The sequence below is a fragment of the Dipteris shenzhenensis genome, chromosome 1, assembly GCF_047967505.1.
Source record: "Dipteris shenzhenensis isolate YYH24624 ecotype China chromosome 1, Dip_SZ_1.0, whole genome shotgun sequence".
NCBI classification, from domain to species: Eukaryota; Viridiplantae; Streptophyta; class Polypodiopsida; order Gleicheniales; family Dipteridaceae; genus Dipteris; species Dipteris shenzhenensis.
The window spans coordinates 44,692,786-44,717,243 of NC_141596.1; the positions used below are offsets into that span (position 1 = coordinate 44,692,786).

At 42.7% G+C, this 24,458-nt stretch overlaps 1 protein-coding gene across 2 annotated transcripts; it reads right to left on the reverse strand.

Annotated features, from left to right (window-relative positions):
- Positions 1 to 4,084: 4,084 nt before the first annotated feature.
- Positions 4,085 to 20,997, reverse strand: LOC147905906 (uncharacterized). 2 transcript variants are annotated; one of them, XR_015541862.1, is made up of 6 exons: positions 20,601 to 20,997; positions 20,360 to 20,514; positions 20,041 to 20,280; positions 5,440 to 5,662; positions 4,766 to 5,026; positions 4,085 to 4,612 (listed from the first exon to the last, which is right to left on the reverse strand). XR_015541862.1 is itself a non-coding variant. In XM_087382272.1 (5 exons), exons 1-4 carry the CDS (start codon positions 20,980 to 20,982, stop codon positions 5,441 to 5,443), a joined length of 999 nt encoding a protein of 332 aa, XP_087238398.1. In that variant the 5' UTR covers positions 20,983 to 20,997; the 3' UTR covers positions 4,085 to 5,026; position 5,440. The 2 variants fall into 2 exon arrangements, 1 of the variants encoding a protein (XP_087238398.1); XM_087382272.1 differs by having other exon boundaries at positions 4,085 to 5,026.
- Between the last annotated feature and the right edge of the window lie 3,461 nt (positions 20,998 to 24,458).

Genomic DNA, 24,458 nt, shown 5'->3' on the forward strand with positions numbered 1-24,458 from the left:
GCAACAGATATATGCTGATTCTCAAGGCAAGAATTGGGATAAGTATTTGCATTTATTGCAATTTTCTTATAACAACACAATCCATTCTGCTACAAGAAGAGCTCCATTCGAAATAATACATGGAAAGTTATTACCGATTCCTATCACAAGAATTAGTCAAAAGATTGAAGCTGCTGATGATTTTACAAGAAATAATGATCAAATCTTGAGAGAAGTAACTAAAACCATCAAGAGAGCTCAAGAAAAGTATACTAAACAAACAAACCAGAAAAGACAACATATGATGTATAAAGAAGGAGATTTTGTCCTTCTACGAATTGAAAAGAGGCGTTTAAAGAGTGTTGATAAATGCCCTGCAAAAAAATTAGCACCAAGGTTTTATGGACCTTTCAAAGTTATTTCCAAGATAAATGATTTGACTTATCGTTTGGCATTGCCTGATCATTGGAAAATTCATAATGCCTTCCACATTCATCTCTTGAAACCTTTTAAACGAGAATTACCAACGCATCCTATTTATGAAAAGCACCTTTAATTGTGGATGAAGTTGAAGTTCTTGAGCTTGATTATATTCTAGAAGTTGAAGTTCTTGAGCCTGATTGTATTCTAGATGCTCAGCAAAGATCAGTGCGCAAAGAAAAGATTTATAACTCCTATTTATTGAAGTTTAAAAGTCATCCAAAAGAAAATGCACAGTGGTTTTCTGAACAGTTTTTTCGAGAACATCCCAATATCCTTAACTCATATAAACAAAATCACAACTGAGGTCAGTTGCACCTTAGGCAAGAGGGAATGTTACGAGAAAGTATTTCTTAAAAGTCTTGTTTGAAATGACATCAAGTATTTATAGGATCGCACCAGATGTGGCGGGGGTTCTATTTAGTACTTTGGTTTAGTCAGGGACGCCTAACTAAACGTGTGCCATTAATAAGTATCATGGGTGATGCCATTAAGAAATACTCACATTAATGGGTAGTCATTTGTAAAGACCATTACTTAGCATGATTGGCTAATCATTTGACGTATATCATTTCACTAAGTATTTGACTAATGGTGAATTGGTTTATTAAGTACAAGAAATGACAAGCATAAAACCATGGCATTTAGCCTTTATTCCTTTGAGCTTGTTTACTCCCATCCGTCCAAGTGCTATGAAATGTATTAAATGTCCAAGGGTCATTACATTTTTTATAAGGAAGAGTGCTTAAAAGCCTTCAAGAGATGAATACGTAACTTTGTATCAATGGCTCATGCTCCAATTTTTTGCATGTAATTTTGGATGAGATTGTGAGTAAAGGAGTGATAAAGAGAAAAGTATGGTAAAAGGATGCTCAAGAGAAAAGTATGGAAAAGGGATATTCAAGAGATGAATACGTAACTTTGTATCAATGGCTCATGCTCTTATTTCAATATTATAAATACTCTTGGTGTGGGATCACGAGCCACACACCTTGAGGGGGGAGATTGTACTCAATTGTTGCCTCTTGTATTTTCATGAGTATCCGTGCATATTCAATTTTTGATGCTATTGTATATGTGTTAGAATTGTAATTCACGTTTCAAAATCCCATTAATATATTCCAATTGATGTCGGCTCCTAGTGCCATGCAACTTGCAATACTATCAAGATCTAAGTGAAAATGTGTGCATGCATGGATTGCAAAAGAAATATGGCATTGCTTAAACCCACCAATGCTTATACTTTATCATAAGGCTTGGATTTATTACCACTCCAAAACCTCGAGATATTCCTTGGGAGGACCCCAGAAGGAAGCATAGAAAAGGAAGGGAAGGTAAAGAAGTGAACATTGGGAGAAGTCCAAGCCAAACGGAGCACACAGAGAGAGAGAGAGAGAGAGAGAGAGAGAGAGAGAGAGAGAAGGGAACACTAGGAGAAGTCTAAGCCAAACGGAGCAAAGAAAGAGAGAAAGAGATAGAAAGAAAGATGTATTAACATGCCTCATGAGCCTATGAGAACATATAGTCAAAAAAAGTAACTCATACAAACCACTGTGGGTTGGGGCAAAGGGCTTGCTAGACTCAAAACTCAAAACTAGTGCTCAAAACACAAAGAACTCAGAAATCCTAAGATGACAAGAGATGTGATTGAATGCCTTAGTGCTATGGTACCTATCCAGTGGGATGCAAAGATATCACGTATCTCCCTCTGTCGGGTCGTCTCTCGTTGTAGTGGGGGATGTGGTATCTAGGATCTGTCATCTCTATTTCTAGTGAGCCATGTGGAGAGCGACACCTTGGCTCTAACAATCTCCTCTGAGTATAGCTGGGATGTCTTGGACCTCCATCATGCGTGCTCTGGTCAGTCTTTGTATCGTGTATGGTCTCTGTGTCTCTGACTCCATAAATCTGCTTCGTCTCTTCCCAATGATCCACTCTACTCATCCTACTAGCTCCTCCTCCTCCACTCCACTATGTCTTGGGGCTGATTCAAATGTGTGGAGATATGTGACATGTCAGTCTGCTCAATCTCCTATGGCACCATCACCTCGTGTTGTCCGATCTGACCAAGTAGAGTCCCCAAGTGTCGTCGCATCATAAAGACCAACGCAGACATGGTCATGAAAGTGGGATCAACCAAGAGAGTATGCCTCACTTGAAAGAGACAATGGTATCATCCAGGATCTAATGGTAGACTGGGCAAGTACATAGGAAATTTTCCTTTATCTCCAACTCCTCTAGCATGCATAGCCTACAATTTCGTTGCTTCCAAGGTGTGCTTGTGGCTCTCCCTGCCTCAATCGTCAGGTGATGGGACGAGGCCCGCATCTATCCAATTGCAATCCCCAGTGCTTGTGAGACTCACCTGTCCTCTCGTACTGGGGTTTGATAATGACTCCATCCATTGATACTCTCTAAAAGTGGTTGTGATATAGAATTGGATCTTGGTGGGAAACTCTTGGTTCCCCCCTCTCCCCCGGCAAGTCTTTGACGTGTAGATTTGGAGTAGATCCAACCATGTGATACGGTTGATCTCATCTCGTGGGGCAATGCAGACGGGGCATCCAAAGTGTATTGGAAGGGGGGGAGTTGATCCATCTAAATACCCCAACTTGAAACCCCCTCGGATATGATTGCATATTAGATCGTGCTCATGTGGATGACTCTAGTCCCAACCTCAATAAGCAATTGTAGCGATAAATATGCAGTTCAAAAGATATCAAACTCAAAAGAATAAATAATCTAAAAATGTTACCAAGGTCACACTAGATGTGTCCAAATTACATTTGTTACATTGATGAAAATGGACAATCGAACTACAACACCATCATAGCAATTTGATGAATTTAAACCTACATTTGCACATTCGAAAGCACATTTGAACAATAGCATTTTTAGCTCAACTAAGGGTATGGCTCCTAATCTTTTACACTTGCCTCATTCTTGTAGGTAGAGGAACGAGTCATTAACTAATCACTCATCGTGCCTTGAGAATTTGGCTAAGTTATTTGCATTATGACATAAAATAGGAGCGCAAACTCCTCGATTTACACAAAATTATGCCAATGCTCCTCTCTATGGTACCACACCTTATAGATAACTATGTAGGCTAGTCAAATGATGCATCAAACATTTAAATTACAAGCTTTTATTGTCCCATCCATCCTTATATTTCAATTGTTTCTAGCCTAATGCCCAAAAAGAGGCTCAAAGGTATGGATTTCTACATTACATCACCTATATCCTCATGAAGAAGGTACGTGATTCTCTCGACGAGTAAATATTATTATCCTCATAAACTAAAAATAATTGAGCATGTTCTCGACGAATACAAGAACATGTAATTGCACATTCATTACCAACGGAACAGCTTGAAAGTTGAATGTCACTCAACAGCTATTTCTTGTGTTTTAAGAACGTCAACATATCAGTATGAGAATAGGGAGTGTGAAAACACCTTCTATGCATATTTATATTATAATGTTTAGAAAGGGGAAAATGACAACCGAAAAGGAAGCTACCAAGCTAAGGTCAAGTTTAAACCTTCAATAACTTCAAAAAGCTCAAATGCAAAGAGTACCCATAAAGTAGGATTAAACTGACAATATATATATTTCTTATGAAAATTTGACTCCGTTTTAATGCTCTTAAGAGCAGTAACACCAAGCTAGATTGAGACAAGGTCCCTACCACAAGAGCAAGTACACCATCCAAGTCAGGATCTCTTACAAATTGATGATGGTGATAAGATGATGAACAATTAGCTTCCGACTGGTTGCATACTTCCCCCGCTCAAGAGTGTCCTTCCCTAGCCTATTTGAGATCATGCAATGCCATCACAATGTTCAATCATTCAAGGTACATGTATGTTCAATCACTGAAGGTGCGGAAGTTGAAGACGATCATGGTCAATGCAGCAAAAGTCCCCGTATGTTTTATGTTAAACTTCTACACTACATGATTTACATGAAGACCTGACATTGTATCCAACGTTCCATCCATGGCCTGTGTGTCCTTTGCTTAGGCCTTTTGTGACTCCTAGAACGTGTTGAAAATCATGTAACTGGAGCAGCTTCTGAAGTTGTCCATGTGGCAAGTCGAAAGAGCCAGCTCAGAAAAGCGCCCTACAAAGCTTGTCTCCACTTTCATAAAACTGGTAAGATCACGAATCATTAAGTTTGCTTCATGCACATCCTTTGTATCCCCCAAAACTATATTCCAACCAACGATTCAGCTAGACGTGCAACAGTCCCTGTTAGTCCCTCTCACAAGTAAGGGCAAATAATTGGCTGCAATTTTTGTGTACCTTTCATCCGTCCATCTTGCAACTGCCTTGTTCAAGGTTCATAGCAAAATAGTTCCTTGTCCTCACATGCCCAACAACAAGCCTTTGAAGGCCGTACTTAAACACAGTTTACACTTGCACAGCTTTACCATTCGATCTGACTTATTAGTGTCCCATGCGATCAAAGTTGTGATAGCAACTCAGTGACTTCGAAGTTGAATGGCCATTCATTGCTTGCAGGTTGCTCATCTAGATGAATACATGAACACGACCAAACTTTTCCTGCGACAATAAAACGAACAGTGCAGCTTGAGAGTGAGCCATAAAATAACAACTATCAACTCAATGCATCACAGGGACTACCTACTGTGACATTCCTGCTAACATCATCAACACACAACAATGGGTTAAAATATATGGTCTTAGACATACACAAATATCCACATCATTATATCTGTGATCAATGTACCTCTGTGAAAAAGGTTAGTTTTGGTTGCTTGCTGTAAACCTAAACAGACAATAAGTGGATGCCAAGAGGGGGGCAAAGAAAAGGCTAATAGAAGGATCACACAAGGGTCAAAACACCAGGTGCAGAATGCTGACGCCTGCTTTCCAACAAGAAAACAATCAGAAAAGCATAAGAACTACATGCATTTGCTCATAGGACCTCAATTTAAGAGCAAATAAAAGCTTACCTTACTCTTCGCCTGGCAATCTCCATATTGCGGAACGGCTTGATTGTGGGCCACCTTCTCTCTCATCTGACCTCTCCCAGTCTAGCTCATCAGACATCTCCCAAACACGAGGTTCTTCAGAGAACCAGAGATTTTGTGCATTGACCATATTAAGCAAAGGCAAAGGCCTTTTATCCTCCAGAGTATATGGGACTGAGTAAATGCCTCCTTTTTGTGAGTAATCCTGCAATTCATGTACACGCACAACTCCACTTAAGTTCCTGAGATAGTCTCCAATAAGCAGAACAGAAAGAGTGCTCATCAATCATGGATATGATGGTGTATAACTTGCTTATTCATTTTTCCAAAATGCAACTTTGCAGCTTTGATTATTTTCTTGCTTTCTACATATAGTTTTGAAAGGCAACCTTGCACTGAAAATGAGAACTAATATATATCTAGATGAATCTATGAACATGCCAAACTCATCCTTTTAAAACACAACACAAGGTGCAGTTTCAATCTCATGACAGTAAGGTTTAAAACCATAAATTCCATCACGCATAGTAGGGACTAGTTACTACGACATCCCCACCAACATCATCAGTGCCCTACACTAGGTGTAGACCATAGTATAAACATGTGCTCTCACACTATGTCGATGGTCCCAATCAAGCAACAGTTGGGGGAGTTTAGTCTCATAGTGCCTAGTAGTAGCAAACCTCAAATCACTAAACCCACAATGTTCACATAAGGTGAAGGATCATACTCTTTCATTTTTGGATAAAGGTACTCATATATGTATTCTTGGTGATGCTATTGGCTCTTCTCAGGTACCTATTGTATCTGTGATGCAGCTTCGGAATATATTAAAAACGTCTTGTTATGATGTGTATCAATGTCTTTTGATTCTGCTTTCTTCATTTGTTGTTTCTATAATTGACAAAAATGCGTATGAACACCAAAGAATTAAAGAAATTTTGAATGAATTTTCGGAAGTATTCCTAGACCAACTACCTGAGGGTTTAAACACCTCCCGAAAGGGCAGTAGATCATCACATTGACTTAGTTCCTGGAGCTTAACCTATCAGTATTCCACCTTATAGGATGAGCCAGTTCGAAGAGGACAAGTTAGCCAGAAGCTTCAGGATTACCTGAAGTGGACTATATATGCCCGAGTAAATCACCTTGGGGTGCACCTGTCCTTTTAAGGAAAGGAAGGTTCATGGAGAATGCGGGTAGATTACAAACGATTGAATAAGTGACAATTCAGAATAGATACCCTCTTACTCGCTCAGATGATCTGATTGACAAGCAGGAGCAAAGTATTTCACAAAGACTGATTTACGCACTAGTTATCACCAAATACACATCTATGTGAAACACATAGAAAGAACTGCTTTTCGCACTAGGTATGGCCATTACGAGTTTCTCGTATTACCTTTTGTTTTCACCAATGCTCCCGCTACTTTCCAGCAAATGATAAACGACTTGTTTCGAGACTATTTGGGCAAGTTCGTTGTTGTGTTCTTAGATATGTAACAACATGTTAGAGGATCATATTGGCCACCTCAAGATTGTCTTGATTCTTGTCATGTGCACGGATTGGTATCCGACGTGTACTGGGTACACAAGACTAGCTCAGGTAGCCTGGGGAGGCTTAGAGCTAGGCAGGCTTGATTCTCGGGTTGAGTGGCAAGGGTACGAACCAGTTAGAGGTCTTCGCTATTTTTGGCGCTTGGGGCCCGAGTCTATATAAGGGGCCCAGAGGTTCAGTTCTCAGAGAGCCGATGGGAGCAAGTTTCGTTCCCACGTGCTAGGTTTGATCCTGGATTGGGTCGCGGATGCGCGCCTGCATCATAGCGTAGCCCAAGACCCAGTAGCAGATCCCAAGCTTCACAGTGCCACCTAGTGGTATGGGACACCAGGCTGGTTAGGATCTGGTTGTTAGAAAATACCCAACAGAGGGTACACGCAGCGGAAATAATGCCCAGGAGCTCACACAGTGTGCGGTGTGGGTGTGGAATCACAAACTTCTTAACTTATGTGCATTCAATAGGTGTGCAGACTCATCAATAGACAATGAACCAAACTAGATAGAGAAACCACCAAATAATATATTTCCGTCCACAACTATGGATACAATACAAGAGAGACAGATCCAGAGTCCCACCAATGGTGTGGTCCTCTGATCTTACCACAAAGTCCTCCTCCTATCTGCTGGCTATCTCTAGACTAGAGTCCACGTGCTCCACCTCGAGCGACCCTGCTAGCACCTCTCTATCCTCCTGAATGTGGGTCCAGAGGGTGGCTGCCTGCTGCTCCTTTCTGCTCTGGATCTGCTGCTGCAAGTGATCATGAAATGAGGCCTGAATGGCCTCCTTATATAGGCCCCAAGGGGGCTGGTAAAAACCGACCAGCCTGGTACAGACTGGCCGACCAGTCTGTGGCTGGTCCAGCCCTATAAGGCACACAACCCAGGGCTTTCTGGCCCAAACTTCCAGGGCCCTTTGGCCCTCCTTTCAAGGCATGTATCCAGCCTATAAAAGGCCTGTTTCCTGCCCACTGAAAGCCACTTTTCCTGCTGCAGATCTGGGCCTGCACTCCCTGCAATGTCTGTGCCTCTGCCAGGCCCTCTTCCCGGCCACGTGTCCTGCGCCGTACGGGTTCCTTGTGCTGGCTACTGCTTCGCCTTTTGCTACTGCAGATCCATCCTAGCTCCAAGTACCCACCATCTCTTTGATTCTTGCCCACATGACATCCAATCAGATGCCCATGTGACAGACACTCAAACCCTAGGTTCACCCCCCCCATGCTCTCCTCATATGGGGGCTTACAGATGGGGAGGTGACCTTTCCAACACTGGTTGGGAGTTCGTGCCAGTAGCTCAGCTCGTGGCTCGGAGGGGACATCTCCTGATTCGGGATCACATCTCGTATATGTCATGGTTGGGTGGTGAGCAGCCTGCTCAGTTTCCTCACGTTGGTGTGTTCTTGTGTTTGCTTGCAGATCAGAGGTTTCAGGAGTGCTGGGGAAGTGTCAGTTGGTATCAGAGCCAACTCCTGAGGTAGGAACTTCTGTTCCAAGAATTTTGGACGATTTTTTCCTCCAGGTATGCCCTAATTTCGAAATTCATGTTTATTACCCTGCACGTGCCTTATGGTTCATGGTTAAGGGTGGCGGTTAGATGGGGAAAGAAGTAAGGAGAGACAGAGAGAAAGGGTGAATTCGCAAGAAGCAAGGTGGAGTGGAAGAGAGGCCATGAGAAAGGTCGTCTGTAAGGGGAAGAGCTTGGGAGCAATTCGTTAGTTGTAGGAGTTGGCGCAGGAAAGAAGTAGGAGCGAGTTTCAGAATAAAAGCAGAGAGCAAGGATAGGATGAAAGGCCGCGGGCAACCTTCAGGATGAGAGTTAGGGAGCAGGTATTGATGGCTGGAGTGAGGATGGAGGTGCGCAGCAGATGACAGTCTCGAGGGACTGGCTTGGATGCGAATCAGGCTGGGGAAAGCTGCGTCCAAATTGGGCTTGGAAAGCTAAAAAAAGTAAAAGCCCTACCAAAAGTAGGTCTGCTTTTTTGGCATGCAGGCTGCTATAAGCCTGGAGTATGGCACTCTTTGTTCAGGCGGCCATCTCGCATGCTCTAGTTCGCAGTCCATGAGTGCGCATAGCCAACCATCCACCCGCCCTCACCTAGTACCACCCGTTAGCTCAGGCTGCTATATCGCAATTCTGAGTTCGGAACAGCCCTTCTCTCATAGCCTTCCAGTTCGCCATCTTGCTGCTCCTCTACTTCAACGCTCTCCCCTCTAACGAAATCTCCAGGCAGATCGTTGTTTGCTCCCTACTTTGGGATTCCGTTTTCTCTGCTGCCCACTCCTTTCCTCACGACTCTCTCTCCTTTCCCTTTGGCCTTCAGAGCTCCTTCACTCCACATCCTTTATGGCAGATTCAATAGACCCCGAGTTCGCTATGGGTGATCAAGATGTGAACTACCATGGAGAAGATGACCAGGGTCTCTACGATGATCTAATTACGAAGAAAGCCTTCAGTGAATTCACCACTGCTCTTGATGAAAAGTTTGAGCAGGTTAACACAAATCAAACGGGGTTGGCATAGCAACTCCAAGGGATTCAGACTACACTCATACTTTTGACTAGCACTATTCAGGCGCTCACGCATGTGGATGCCATGGCTTTAGTGTTAGGTCCGAACATCACTCCAGATCCTTTTCTCGGAGATCAGAAGTCTCGTACCAAGGAGGTTGTTGACACTTGGTTGCACAAGTGGCAAGTACACTTCCAGTTTCACCCTTACCCAGATGAGCCGGGTTTATGTCAGGAAAGGCTTTATTGTGGTGGAAGGAACTCCAACCCAAGCCTGCAACATGGATAGAATTCGAAGGGGTCTTCAGGAAAGAGTTTCTGAAGAAGGAGGAAGATTACGATATCATAGGCAAGCTCAAAGCCCTCGATATGTCCAAGCTGAATCTAACTTTTGAGGTTTATCTTCAGAGGTTTCCGAATTTGCAGACCAGAGCTACCAAGATGGATCCAGTGACCTTGTTAGGTTTCTTTGTGGATGGTTTGCCTGACTCGTATAAGTTACAGATCAAGAACAACAAGTGTACCACGTTGCAAGAGGCCATAAATTACGCGCGCATTTATGATGATACCATGGCCAGCGCAAAGGGAACCACAGTTGCTAACACAGGTGGGAAGAACAAGAGGAAGTTCTTCCAGTCTATAGACAACGCCTCCAAGAAACATTTGACTCAAGCGAAGAATGGTCGTGCCCGTTTCCTTCGCACCTTGAAGCTAAAGAAAGAGGGACGTTGCTTCATCTGCGAGGAGCGGGGCCACACTAGGAATGATTGTCCTAAGCGCAAGAACCAGAAGCAAGCGTCGGGACTGAAGCTCCAGGCGGGTCCGGGTACCAAAGCTAAGGGAGCTAATCAAGTTTCGATGACAGGTATTTCTGTAAATGTCATTACATACCCACTTTCTTGTAATTGCACTTTTAATACTTCATTATTTCGTTCCCATGATCTTTTCTGAGTTTATGGAGAAGTTAGGGACCAAAGAGTTCACATTCTTTTTGACGCGGGCAGCTCTCACAACTTTGTTAATTACAAACTTGTGCAGAAGATGGGGCTGTCCACGATACTTAGCGATCACACTTATGAGGTGCAGCTTCCAGCTGGGAAGCAGTTTTGGGATCGCAAGATTGAAGCGCTTTCTATCCGAATTCAAGAATACACAGCGGCTCGTACGTGCTATGTCATGCACTTGGAGCATGTGGACTTGTTAATCGGAATAGAGTGGTTTAAAACCCACGATATTCGGATTGGATGGAAGGAACATACACTTTCTTTTTTGAATAAGGACACCCAATTTTGTATTCAGTGTGATAATATTCCCTCTTCTCAGGGACCTATTGTATCTGCGATGCAGCTTCGGAATATATTAAACACTTCTCATTATGATGTCTATCACTGTGTTTTGATTCCGCTTTCTTCATTTGTTGTCTCTGTTAATAACAAGAATGATTTAAGTGTGGTTGAACACCGTGAATTGAGAATGTTGTAGATGATTTCATGGATACATTCCCTGCTCAACTACCGGAAGGTTTACCTCCAGAACGGGCAGTAGACCATTGCATAGATTTAGTACCTAGGGCTCAACCTATTAGTGTTCCACCTTATAGGATGAGCCAGCTTGAGGAGGATGAGTTAGCTTCACAGCTACAAGATTATTTGAATATGGGCTATATTCGCCCAAGTAAATCACCTTGGGGAGCACCTGTCCTCTTAAGAAAGAAGAAAGATACTTCACGGAGAATGTGTATAGATTATAAACGATTGAATAAAGTGACAATTAAGAATCGATACCCACTACCTCGGTCTGATGATCTAATAGACCGTTTGGCCGGAGCGAGGTATTTCACTAAGATTGATTTGCGTACGGGTTATCACCAAATCCGTATCTATGCTAAACACATAGATAGAACCGCATTCCGAACTAGGTACGGCCACTACGAGTTTCTTGTATTACCTTTTGGTTTGACCAATGCTCCTGCCACCTTCTAGCAAATGATGAACAATTTGTTCCGAGATTTTCTGGGCAAATTCGTTGTAGTGTTCTTAGATGATATTTTGGTATATAGCCGAACGTTAGAGGATCACATAGGACACCTCCGGATTGTCTTAGTTATTCTAAGACAGCATAAGCTCTATGCCAAGATGAGTAAATGTGACTTCTTTATGAAGGAGATCATTTACTTACGACACAAGATTTCTTCTGAAGGTATTAGCATTGATCTGGATCGTATCCAGAAGGTTTTAGAATGGCCTATCCCTCAGACTGTGAAACAACTTCATTCTTTCCTAGGATTTACGGTATTTCTACGGAAGTCTGTGCATGATTATTCACACATCACGGCACCCCTGACAAACATATTGAAAGGTCGTGGACGCAGGTCTACCCACCCGATCTCTTAGAATGATGCATTGAACAAGGCTTTTGAAACCTTGAAGTTAGCTATCAAGGAAGCACCCGTTCTTGCATTACCCGATCCTACTCGGCCTTATGTTTTAGAGGCCGATGCGAGTGATTTTGCGATTGGGGCAGCTTCATTCCAAGAGGGCAGACCTGTAGCTTTTGAGAGTAAGAAGCTAGACGACACCCAATATCGTTGGCCCACACTAGAAAAAGAACTCTATGCAGTCGTGTATGCCCTGAAGGTTTGGAGACACTACTTGTATGGTTCGAAGTTTCTTGTATTAACCGATCATCAGTCAATCAAGTATGTGTGTGATGGGTCTGAATTGAGGGGACGGAAAGCTAGATGGGCAGAATTAATGCAAGATTTTGATTTTGAAATATGTTATCGCAAGGGTTCGTTGAATAGTGTGGCGGATGCCTTAAGTCGAGTCAAGTTTGTAAATGCTATGTCATTTACGGAAATATCCTCATACCTATTTCAATCCTTGAGAGGGCTTTGCGCAACTGATAGTCATTTCAGTTCTTATTGACAGAAAGTCCAGGATGGGAGCCCCATGGTTGGCCAAGACTCAGGGATTGTGCCCCCTACGGTACAGGCGGCGGGAGGTCAGTGCATGATTAGGAACGGCTTGCTGTTCCGGAATGGAAAGATTTGTGTGCTAGATGTTCTGGAACTTCGATCCAAGATTCTCTGGGAGTGTCATGATGCTCCTAGTGCTGGACATCTGGGTATACATCAGACTCTGTCTCTTGTGAAGCATAACTTTTATTGGCCTAAAATGCGTGCATTTATTGAAAACTATGTGGTAGGTTGCCGGGTTTATCTAGTTACGAAGGCAGAACGCCTTAGAAGTGCGGGTTTATTATAGCCATTACAAATTCCAGGTAATAAATGGGAAAGTATTTCCATGGATTTTATTACTGTTTTGCCTCGAACGCGCAAGGGTCATGACTCCATTTGAGTCATAGTCGACCATCTAACAAAAATGGCTCGATTCTTACCTACTAGAACAACTATTTCAGCTGTTCAGCTGGCTCACGAGTTTGTGGACCACTTGTTTAAGCTGTATGGTTTGCCCTCTGACATAGTCAGTCACAGGGACTCGAAGTTTACAAGTAACTTTTGGACACTTGTTTTTGAGAAGTTAGAAACTACTCTAAGTATGAGTTCCTCAGATCATGCACAATCTGATGGCAGTACAGAGAAGGTCAACCGATTGGTTGAAGATATGCTTCGGGCATATGTTTCTAAGAGACAATCTTCATGGGAAGATTATCTACCTATGATAGAATTTGCTTATAACAGTGCAAAGCATTCGAGTACTAGTTACAGTCCTTTTATGCTTATGTACGGGTTTCAACCTAAGTCACCAGTTATGGTTGGGTTAAAGGGAATCCAAAATGATGCGGCAAAGACCTTCTTGCAAGACATGCAGGAAATGTTGCAGTTTGCCAAGGAGTCTATTAGAAGTGCCCAAGATCGAGACAGATTTTATGCTAATAGACATCGTTCACCTAGAGAGTTCTCTGAAGGAACGACGGTTTATTTGCGAATTCCCAAGGAATCCAAGAGCCTAAGTACTGGTTTGGTTCCAAAGTTATCCCCCAGATACTGTGGTCCGTTCAAGGTTATTAAAAGAATTGGACAAGTTGCATATAGACTAGAATTGCCTCCTGATGTTAAAGTACATCCAGTATTTCATGTCAGTCGACTGAAAGAAGCATTAGGTGCGGATGATCAACTTTTTTCTCCTTAAGAAATAATAGAAGTTACAGATTTGACTTTTATTCCACACGAACCTGAATGTATTCTTGAATTTCGTGCAGCACAGATTCGTAATAGAACTATCACGGAATACAAGATCAAGTGAAAGGATCGTGTTGAGGAGGATGCAACATGAAAGACATTACAGAACCTCCAGAAGACATTCCCGGGTTTTTTAGCGAACTCAGCAGTGAGTTCTTAGAGGAGGGGAAGTATGTCATGTGCACGGATTGGTATCCGACGTGTACTGGGTACACAAGACTAGCTTAGGTAGCCTGGGAACGCTTAGAGCTAGGCAGGCTTGATTCTCGGGTTGAGTGGCAAGGATACGAACCAGTTAGAGGTCTTCGCTATTTTTGGCGCTTGGGGCCCGAGTCTATATAAGGGGCCCAGAGGTTCAGTTCTCAGAGAGCCGATGGGAGCAAGTTTCGTTCCCAGAGCTATATGCCAAGATCAATAACTGTGACTTCTTCATAAGGGAAATCATTTACTTAGACGCAAGATTTCTAGGGAAAATATTAGCATTGATCTCGATGGCATTCAAAAGGCTTTAGATTGACCAGTACCTCAGACCGTGAGACAAATTGTCTTTCTCAGGAAGTCCGTTTGAGATTATTCCAAGATCACAGTTCCGTTGACCAAGGTATTGAAAGTTTGTGGGTGTAAGTCCAATCAGCCTATCTCTTGGAATGAAGATTTGAACAAGGCTTTTGACACATTAAAACTCTGTGTCAAGGAAGCACCTGTTCTTGCACTACCTGATCCTACCTGGCCTTATGTTTTAGAGGCAGATGTGAGTGATTATGCGATTGGGACAGCATTATTCCAAGAGGGTAGACCTGTAGCTTTTGAGAGTAAAAAGCTAAATGACACTCAATACCATTGGCCCACGATGCTGTAGTGTATGCTCTCAAGGTTTGGAAACACTACCTCTATGGCTCTAAGTTGTTATAGGTACCAAAATTGGGAGGCCTGTTTCAGACAATAGAGTGTGCCTTCTTGAGTCTACTTGGTATGAAATCCCTATGGCTGCTCCACCCTAAGTGCTAGTTCTTAAGCATTCACTCAAGTGGGAAGCTAAAGGTGCCTAGTTCAACAGAACAGAACAGACCGTAAACTTCCTTCTCCAAGTCACTATTGAGAAAAGCACACTTTACATCCATCTAATAAATGGGCCACTTATAGTTGGCAGCCAATGCAAGCACAGTCCAAATAGTTTCCATGCGAGTTGTCAGAGCAAAGTTCTCATCATAATCAAGCCCTTCTCACTCTGAATACCATTTGGTCGTCTTACTTTATACTCATCATCAAGAGTACCATGTGACTTATACTTAGCTTTGTAGATCCGCTTGGTTCCAATAAACCTTTCATTTGCCTGGTTTGGGCACTAGATCCCACGAGTGATTCTTTTCAATGGAAGTCACCTCAATCTCCATTGCTTCTTGCCACTCACAAACATCCTTTGCTTCTTCGAAGATTTTATGCTCGTGAATATCTTGATTTGATCCATTACCACGTAGTTCAATGTTAGAGCTCAGGGTCCTTCGAGACCTTCTCTATCTATTTGAACTCTCTTCATGGAAATCTGTCACCTCGAAGTCCTCTTGGGTTTCATGTACCAGCATGGTAATCTTTTCTCATGTCTTAGAAACCATGTATCAAGCCAAGAATGAGGCAAGAGTTTCATTCCTACAAAAGGAACTTGAGAATCTAAATATGCATGAGGTGACAGTATAAATAGTATAAGGGATCAATCTATGTGTCCATTTATATCATACTATCATTTGGTTCCCTTGTTGAAATCATCTGTATAGTATTAGAATGGCTATTGACACAATATACATATTACTTGCCATTTTATAGATTATATACCAATAAGACTATCTATAGCACAACTTGGTATCTTTTTTAAATCATTCATTAGGTTTCGTATGAGCTCTTGCATTGTGCAAGACAATGATCTTATCCATGATCTTAGATAGCAACTCTTGAATATTGATGAGATTCTCTATAAAAACTTGATCTCCAGGACATTCAGTCTGCCAGAGTCCTACCTGAGTTTCCCACTTCTCTCACTTTGTCTTTGAGGAGCAATGCTCAGGCTCTTCAGTTTGAAAAGCTTGTGGGTTTGCTGTTGCAAGATGATCAGAACAAGAATAAATCTCCGTCTTCCCGTAGCAGTAATCAAGTACTTGTTGTCCAAAACAGAAGTCAGACCAAGTATAAAGGTGGGTATGCAGACAGCTATCTAACAAGGCAAAGGATGATGTAGGCAAAGCAAAAAAAAGGAAAGATGTCATTATTGTGAAAAAGCCACATCATCATATTAGTGAATGCAAGAAAAGATTAAAAAAAAGAGAAGAAGGAAGCTGGAATGTCAGCCTCAATTTTTAATGCTTCAAATGCTGAGAAGGGTAATGCTTCAACAAATTGTGTGGCTGAAGATTGGTTATTTCTGGTATGCCCAATCTTGAGGTCAGTTCACTCAGCGTGAGTGATACTTCAAATGCAGTTGGAAAAGAGTATCCTATGCCAACAATTCTTCAAATCCTGTGGAGGGAATTGGAAAGATTATTTTGTCATCAGTAGATTGAACTGATTTGTGTGTTCCAAATGCCCTTCTTGTTCCACAAATAAAGAAGAGTTTGCTTTCTGTTTCTTCTTTTGATAGAAGAGGATATGCTATCACACTTGAGGAGTAAGAGAGAGAAAAAGACTACCAACACAAGACGGCAGCATGCAAAATGCTTGTGTGGCAAGAGTAACTTCAGCAATGAAAGATGCAGGATTGTGGCAAGCCAAATTTGGCATCGTGAACTATGGCAGTTTGCAGCTTTTACAAAAAGAATAATCTGGTATGGACTATCCCTACACTAAAGACCCCTCCAAAACATGTCTGTGAAAGATGCAATTTGGGAAAGATGCACAGAAATGCCTTTCTTAGGGATGGATCAGTTAGAGCTGTCAGAAAATTGCACCTCATACACACTGATGTGTGTGTTCCATGAGGACACCGTCCTTGGGAATGAACCTGTGCATTGTGACCATTATTGATAAATGTTCCATATTCACATGGGTCTATTTTTGAAGGAGAGATCTGATGTATTTATGTGTTTTCAGCATTTTGTTGCCATGGCTGAAAACCAGACAAGGTGCAAGGTGCAGACTCTAAGGACAGACAAAGAGGGGAGTACATGTCAAATGCTTTTAATATCTGCAGGAAAAAAGCGTTAAGCACCAGTGTACAATGCCATACACACCTCAGCAAAATGGTATTGGTGAGAGGAAATATAGATCCTTGATGGAGTGGACAGATGTATGATGAAGGGCAGAAAGTTGCCTCATAAATCTTGAGGTCAGACAACCATGCTAAAAGTTATATCTTTCTTAAAGAAGCTTACATTCCATGGCTCCTCATTTTGCTCCATAATGCAGTTGGGTATTTTGACACTGATGCATCCAAGCACATAGAAAAGAGTATCCTATGCCAATAATTCTTCATATCCTGTGGAGGGAATTGGAAAGATTATTTTGTCATCAGTAGATTGAACTGATTTGTGTTTTCCAAATGCCCTTCATGTTCCATGAATAAAGAAGAGTTTGCTTTCTGTTTCTTCTTTTGGTAGAAGAGGATATTGTTGGAATATGAAGTCAACTACATGTGGCTATCATGTGCTTTTTTATGGTGTTCGGTGTGCAGTATATGATGCTACACATGCCTTTACCATGATCTTGACTGCACATTGACTAGAGGTCTGTAAAAACTTGATGTTTATAACAGATGTTTGGATGATGCTGCACTTGCAGATGCACATGCCTTTGCTGTTGATTCCTCTACCATGGCAGATACTCATTTGTGGCATGAGAGGTTTGTACACCTCAACTTTGGGGCTTTGGTGAAATTATATAAGGATGGCATGGTTGTTGATCTTTCCCACATGCATATGCCCTCAAAGCATGTTTGTGAACCTTGCTTGCTCGGTAAGATGCACCGTTCTGCATTTCCCAAGGATGGAGAGTTGGTGCCTCACGCAAGCTTTATTTGGTTCATAGTGATGCTTGTGGACCCATGCGGGTTGCAGCTCTTGGGGGATTCTATTATTTTGTTACATTCATTGATGACTTCACCAGGTACACTTGGGTTTTCGTCTTGAAATCCAAATCTGAAGTTTCTACATGCTTCCGGCATTTTATTGCCTTGGCTGAGAATGAGAGTAGGCTACACATTGCTCACCTTAATACAAACAGGGGGAGGTGAATATATGTCAAAGGAGTTTGCTGTTTTTTTGGCCTCACGTGACATACATCACCAATGCATGGTGCCTTATACTCCTCAACAAAATCCTTTGGCTGAGTGGAAGAATAGATCAGTGATGGAAATGGCCAGGTGTATGTTGAAAGGCAAGCACTTGCCTAACAAGTTGTGGTTAGATGCCGTTATGTGTGCCAACTACATTTTGAATAGATGTCCCACAAAGGCATTGCAGACCATCGCACCTTATGAGGCTTGGACAAGTCATAAGCCCTAGATTTCTCACATGAGGAGTTTTGGATGCTTGGCATATGCCCATGTGCCTCTCAGACACGCACCAAGTTGGATGCTAAAGCTATCAAGTGCATTTTTATTGGGTATAGCTCTGAGAGGAAGGGCTATAAGCTCTACCAGCCCCGTACGGGCAAGTGTTTTATGTAGGCCTAGTTACAGTCAGTTAGGTCAGTTGGTACAGTTAATACATGCACCACATAGAACAGTTAGGACACTTAGTCTCGTTAGGGGATTTAGCCCTAGGGTTTTGTCATATTAGCTCCCCTTGAGCCTCCATTCATTGTAGCAGCATTTTCAATGCAGCAGTTCATTTTTTAGTTTTTCCAACTCATTCTGAGCTTCCATCGCCTACCCTAGCCAACATAAAGCCCCCTCCAAAACATGTCTGTAAAAGATGCAATTTGGGAAAGATGCACAGAAATGACTTTCTCAGGGATGGATTAGTTAGAGCTGTCAGAAAATTGCACCTCATACACAGTGATGTGTGTGTTCCATGAGGACACCGTCCTTGGGAATGAACCTGTGCATTGTGACCATTATTGATAACTGTTCCATATTCACATGGGTCTATCTTTTGAAGGAGAGATCTGATGTATTTATATGTTGTCAGCATTTTGTTGCCATGGCTGTAAACCAGACAAGGTGCAAGGTGCAGACTCTGAGGACAGACAAAGAGGGGAAGTACATGTCAAATGCTTTTAATATCTGCAGGAAAAAGGTGTTAAGCACCAGTGTACAACGCCATACACACCTCCGCAAAATGGTATTGGAAAGAGGAAATATAGATCTTTGATGGAGTGGACACATGTATGATCAAGGGCAGAAAGTTGCCTCATAAATCTTGGATGGAAACCATTATGTGTGCCACACATATTTTGAATAGATGCCCGGACCAAACCCTTGAAAACCACCACACGCTTTGAAGCTTAGTATGACAGGGAGCCCAAGATTGCTTAACCTCAGGTTGTTTGGCTGCATAGCATATGCACAGATGCCTCAACAAATGAGAGAGAAGCTAGACGCTAACGTAGTGAAATGCATTTTTGTTGGCTATTGCAGTGAAAGTAAGGGATATTGTCTCTTACTCAGATTTTTGTCAGTAGAGATGTGGTTTTGGCAAAAAACCCAGATCTGGCTGCGTTTGAAAGACAGCTGCCAACAGGTTCACTAAAAGTAGTTGAAGGGTTGCTCCCATTGCCAGTTGAAAGTAGATTAGAACAACTAACAGAAGATCAGTATCTGCAGCTGCACAGCAGACATTTAGATGCTCCAGATCAGGATCATGAACAACCTATAGCACATGACGATGTGGAAGAAATAGTCAGGGAAGAGAGAACATCTGTACAAGACCCAGTAGCTTATGCAAACGTTGGACAGTAAGCTGTCAGCTCCTCTTTCCAGTAGAGCAAGGGCTGATTCAAGAGGTTCAGAAGGAGCACAATATGCTGATTCAGCATGGATGACATGCAGAAGAACCTGATAGCTTTGAGGATGCTCAAGACAATGAGCATTGAATAAGAGCCATGAAAGCAGAAATGGATTCAATCCACAAAAACAAGACATGGGATTTAGCGGATCTGCCCTTTGACAAAAAGGCTATTGGGACTATGTGACTGTATAAACTAAAGAGGAAATCTGACAAAGGCCCTCAGAACTTAAACAAATCCGCAACCACAGTCTTCGATAAATATAAAGTAAATGGTACATATCGCAATTGCGAGAGACATTTGAATTTTCTTGTAACCACACTCTTCGATACATGGTACAGGCAATTGCAAGAGACGTTTGAATTTTCTCGTAATGAGGTACATACCTGCACTAAAGGCGAATCACCCACCCCAAGAGCGCTCTTAGAATTCAAAGCTACGCTTAAGGCTTCAAAGGCAGTCTTTTCGATGCAAGGATTTTGAGATATCCAGATTCCGAGGCGTGGAATGTATACGTCACGCACGGCTTTGAATCGCGAAAGGTCTCCGCGATCGGATAGAACTAACACCTCTGCTAGCTCCCCAACTTCGACCCTCGTACGCTTATTAGAGATGGGAACCTCAATCTGAAAGTTGACCGAAGGATTTTAGAACTCGAAGGCAGCAGATAATTCTCCTCTACGAATAAGACTAACTGATGCCAACCTGTAGACGTGCCGGGCTGTCATCCCCGATCAATATACGTAATGATGATCGAGATGGCCTGAGATTACGGAAAAACTCTTGCAAGGGAGTGTCAGCAGGCCGAGGGAATGACTGCCGAACGGACTTTACGGCGAGAACTTTGGCCCGCCAAACACCTGCGAAAAGGCTCAATTGCAGTCATAGTGCATAATTGAGGCAATCGGAGGCACGAGAGAAGAATCGTGAAGAGAAGGAGGAGCACCTGCGTGGGGAAAACGAAGGCGAAGATGGCAGCTGCGGAAAGCAGCGGACCACATGGGAGCCCAGAGCCAGAAGAGAGAAGCGAGGGCAGCCATGGTGTAGGAGAAGCGGTAGGCGGTGACAGCAGAGGCGAGGGAGACGCTGAGGCGGACGGCCCAATCCATGGGATCTCCGAACTCGTGGAGGACGAAGGGGCCGGAGCCAGTCCAAGGAAGCAGGAGCTGGAGGTCTTGAGAGCGGAGGGGGGCGACGCGAGGGCGAGGGCGAGGGCGAGAGGAAGACGAGGAGGAGGCCATAGCCATGGGTGGTGGTATGGAGCAGAAGCAGCAGCAACTGTTGGTGGACGCCATAGCCATCATCATCATGGTTGCTTCCTCATGCATCAACAAGAAGAAGAAAACACAAGTAGGCTCCTAGCACTCCCATCAACGAGTAGAGTAGGGACTCGCCTGCCATGGGGAGGCCTTTCTCGGGAGGAATCCAATAGAATTCCAACGACCGATCTAGAGCTACATCCGGTTGGATTTCAATTGAAAACACCGACACGTGGCTCTTCCCGGCCATCAAGGGAAGTGGGGAGGGGGCGCATGGTCACCATGTCGTAGGTACGGCTCTCGATTTTTGGTAGGCACATTCCACCGTTTTTTAAGAGGGCTTGATCCAACGGTGGAGATTGCATCTCCACCTAGGTACCCATGACCTTGACGGGAAGCCACAAGGCATCATTGCCTTTCTAGCAGGTGATCATGCCGATTTTATTAATCCTTCTTGTATTCAAAGCGGTGACCTTGACAAAGAGTCCATCATTCCCTGCCCCACGCAGTAGGTGCGCATTTGCAGAAAGGAAAGCTCGTGATGGCAAGTTGTTGCCAAAAAGGCTCGCTCCCACTCAAATTCGATTCGAGCCGTCCAATTAAGGCTTTTTCAGCAAGGTGACTTTCATTTCAAATGGCCTACCCGAAGTGGGTTAAAGTATCCTTAATGCAAGTGTACATGAGGTCGAAATGTGATGTGGTTGTTGCATGAATTTGGAGGCGTACTTGCAAGTGTCGTAGTACGTGTGTTTTTTCGTTGCATGGTAGCTTGGAAATTATGCTCTCAATTGCTGGTAGTTTGAGAGTTCTAATTTTGTGTTCCTAATTTGTGAATGTCGAGTCCAACATTATGTTTGTGTTTATGTTGCCTAGTAATCTTGAAAGTGATTTCATGATTGAAGTTGTCCTTGTTTTTGGAGTTTCACAAATGTTAATTCTTTTCAAGTGAAGTGTATAGAAGGAAGTGGTCAGTCCAATAGAAGTATAATTTGTTCTTGCCAGATGATTCAAGTTTGGTTTGGTTGTCCAAATGTGATCTATCAATGATCTGTATATTGTTGTCGCTCATGAACGATTTAAATTTGGATGTGCTTGTTGTGTGAATATTGAGGTCTATATTGAAGTCTCTGAGTATGTATGTGTCCATATTTTTGGGAAGCTTGGAAATCATCCTCACAATTGTTGGTGGAAAGAGAGTTATCTTTGTTTTTGGAGATTTGTAAACGTTGAGTATAGCAATTGTCCTTTTTTCATCTTTCCAATGGATTGTTAGCAAGGCCTCCATCCCATTGTTGCTATGATGTTCAGTGTGTAACAGTTTGTAATTTGTAGTATGTTTCAATTCCATATTTCCTGTTATTGCAAGTGACATAGAATCCTAGATTGTTAGGGTGGTTGTCATGTGTTTCTTGGAGGCAAGGGAATGTTACATTTAAGATGCTTTTGTAGTGCATGATGTCCTCTTTGTACATTTTGAAGGATCTTGTGTTTAGCGATTGTATGTTTGGGCTTGTGTTTTTATGTAATGAGAGGTCAAGTTGTTTTGTTTTCCATATGTAAGGTATTTTAAGCCTTATGATTTCCGGGGGACGTTATCGTCTACTTTAATTTGCTTTGATTCTATATTGTTTAGCAAGTACAAATTGTCCGAGTCTTTGATTCGAGAAAGTGCTATGTACACAAGTCCATGTGATTTGATATTTGATGGGTCAAATGCTAGTTTGTACATGGAAGGGCCTTGTGCTAGATGTATTGTTCTTGCCATGGCAGGTTGCGCAAGGAATTGCGTGCAAGTCACAATGTTGAGGCTATTTTTACCAATTGGAAGAATTGGAATCCAATTTTCAGAGGTCACATCTGCATACAACAAATTGTATCTTGAAGGTGACCTGTTTTCGATGTTGTTGTCGATGAATTGAATCCATAATATGCTAGTGCCTGATTTGGTATCTACCATTTTAAATGCTCCATTAGCTCCATTTACAAGTCCCATCTCCGGTGTCGAGGTTTCCATAACATATCTCTATTAGCATGCATTCTTTTAGGTTGAGTCATGTATGTAATCCAGCAACTGTCTTCGAGTCATCAAGAATCTTTATTGATTTGATGCATGTCTTGTGTCTTGTGTCTTTTGCCTTAATTATATATGCTTTATTGGAGTACAACTTATTTGAAAAGGGCTCAAGCAACTCGCTCCCTCATGGTAAGCACAATCCTCACGCATTCACCTCAAACGCTATGATGGAGCCAACACTATTTATAGTGAAGGTGCCACTGGGCATGTTTGCAAAACATTGTTGGAGTGAAGCTCCAAGAACGGAGTGTCTATGCGTAGAAGAGCATCAACATGGTTCCCACGAATCTCAATGGTTATATTAGATGCATCAGGCATCAATATTCATCCGCTGAGACAAGGGATCTTCAATATACGCTGCACAGAGTCGCACGTAAAGCAAAAAGGACGGCCTGGCTCACGACTAACTTGTACTCCACCATTACAAGAGCATTGATAATCAATGAGTTGTGCATTTAGATGGGTGAAATGCAGCATGCCATTAACCTACAACAACCAATCAAGAAAAAATTCAACGCAACATGATGGTGTATGTAATACACAACTTCTAAAACACAAAATATTTTACCTTTTGCCCGTAATCCAAGTCCGCCAAGACTTGACTGGTGAAGGCCTGCTGAAGTTCGACTCTCTTTAGGCCCTCTAGAATCTCAGCTAGGATAGTGAAGTCAAAAAAGCCGAAGCCGTTTTTGCCACGCATGTAAGAGACATTTTTCAAGGTGTACATGGCAATGCCCTCTTCATGGTACTCTTGGATTAGGCATGAGCACACATTCTTGCACTCGGCAACAAAGCGAAGCTGCGACAACAAAATTTAACACGCAAATGAAATGCGTATGAAGACATTGCTGAGTATAAACATTGGCTTTGGGAATTAATGACTTCTTACAGTGGCTCGGTCTTCGTGCAGGGGCCCGTCAGCTATCATCAAGCTATCTGCATCTCCCTTGATTACGACGAAAGCTATGGTAGCAACAATTGTGGAGATGGTGTCTCTTGCTATGCGAACAAGCAATGATGCCCAAGGAACATAGCACGCAATTATGGTCTCAGGGAGCATTGTGATGACTCCATCAAACGGTTCTCCCTTGATAACATTTATAGCGGGTCTACGTGGAGAGAGAAGCTAGATGTTCCGCCCTCCCCAACTTTTTTTTACAATGGTTGCACCCTCGATTCGGTAGAAAGAGTCAATGACTAGGCAATCTCTAAACTGGGGCACATATACATGCCCCTCAAATGCGAACCAAAATCATATGAACTCGCTATGCGCAACGCTGGCAAGGCATTGACACCCCTCGAACAAAGTTAGGTGGAGCAGCAACCAATGCTCTTGCATTGCACTCTGGTACTCGCAGAGGAGGCTGACTGATGGACCTAGCTACAGGCTCGTTCAAGGAACTCAATTCATTAGACGTTTCCTTTTTCTCTGCCATGGAAGATATATGTGCGGCATACAAAAAACCTAAAA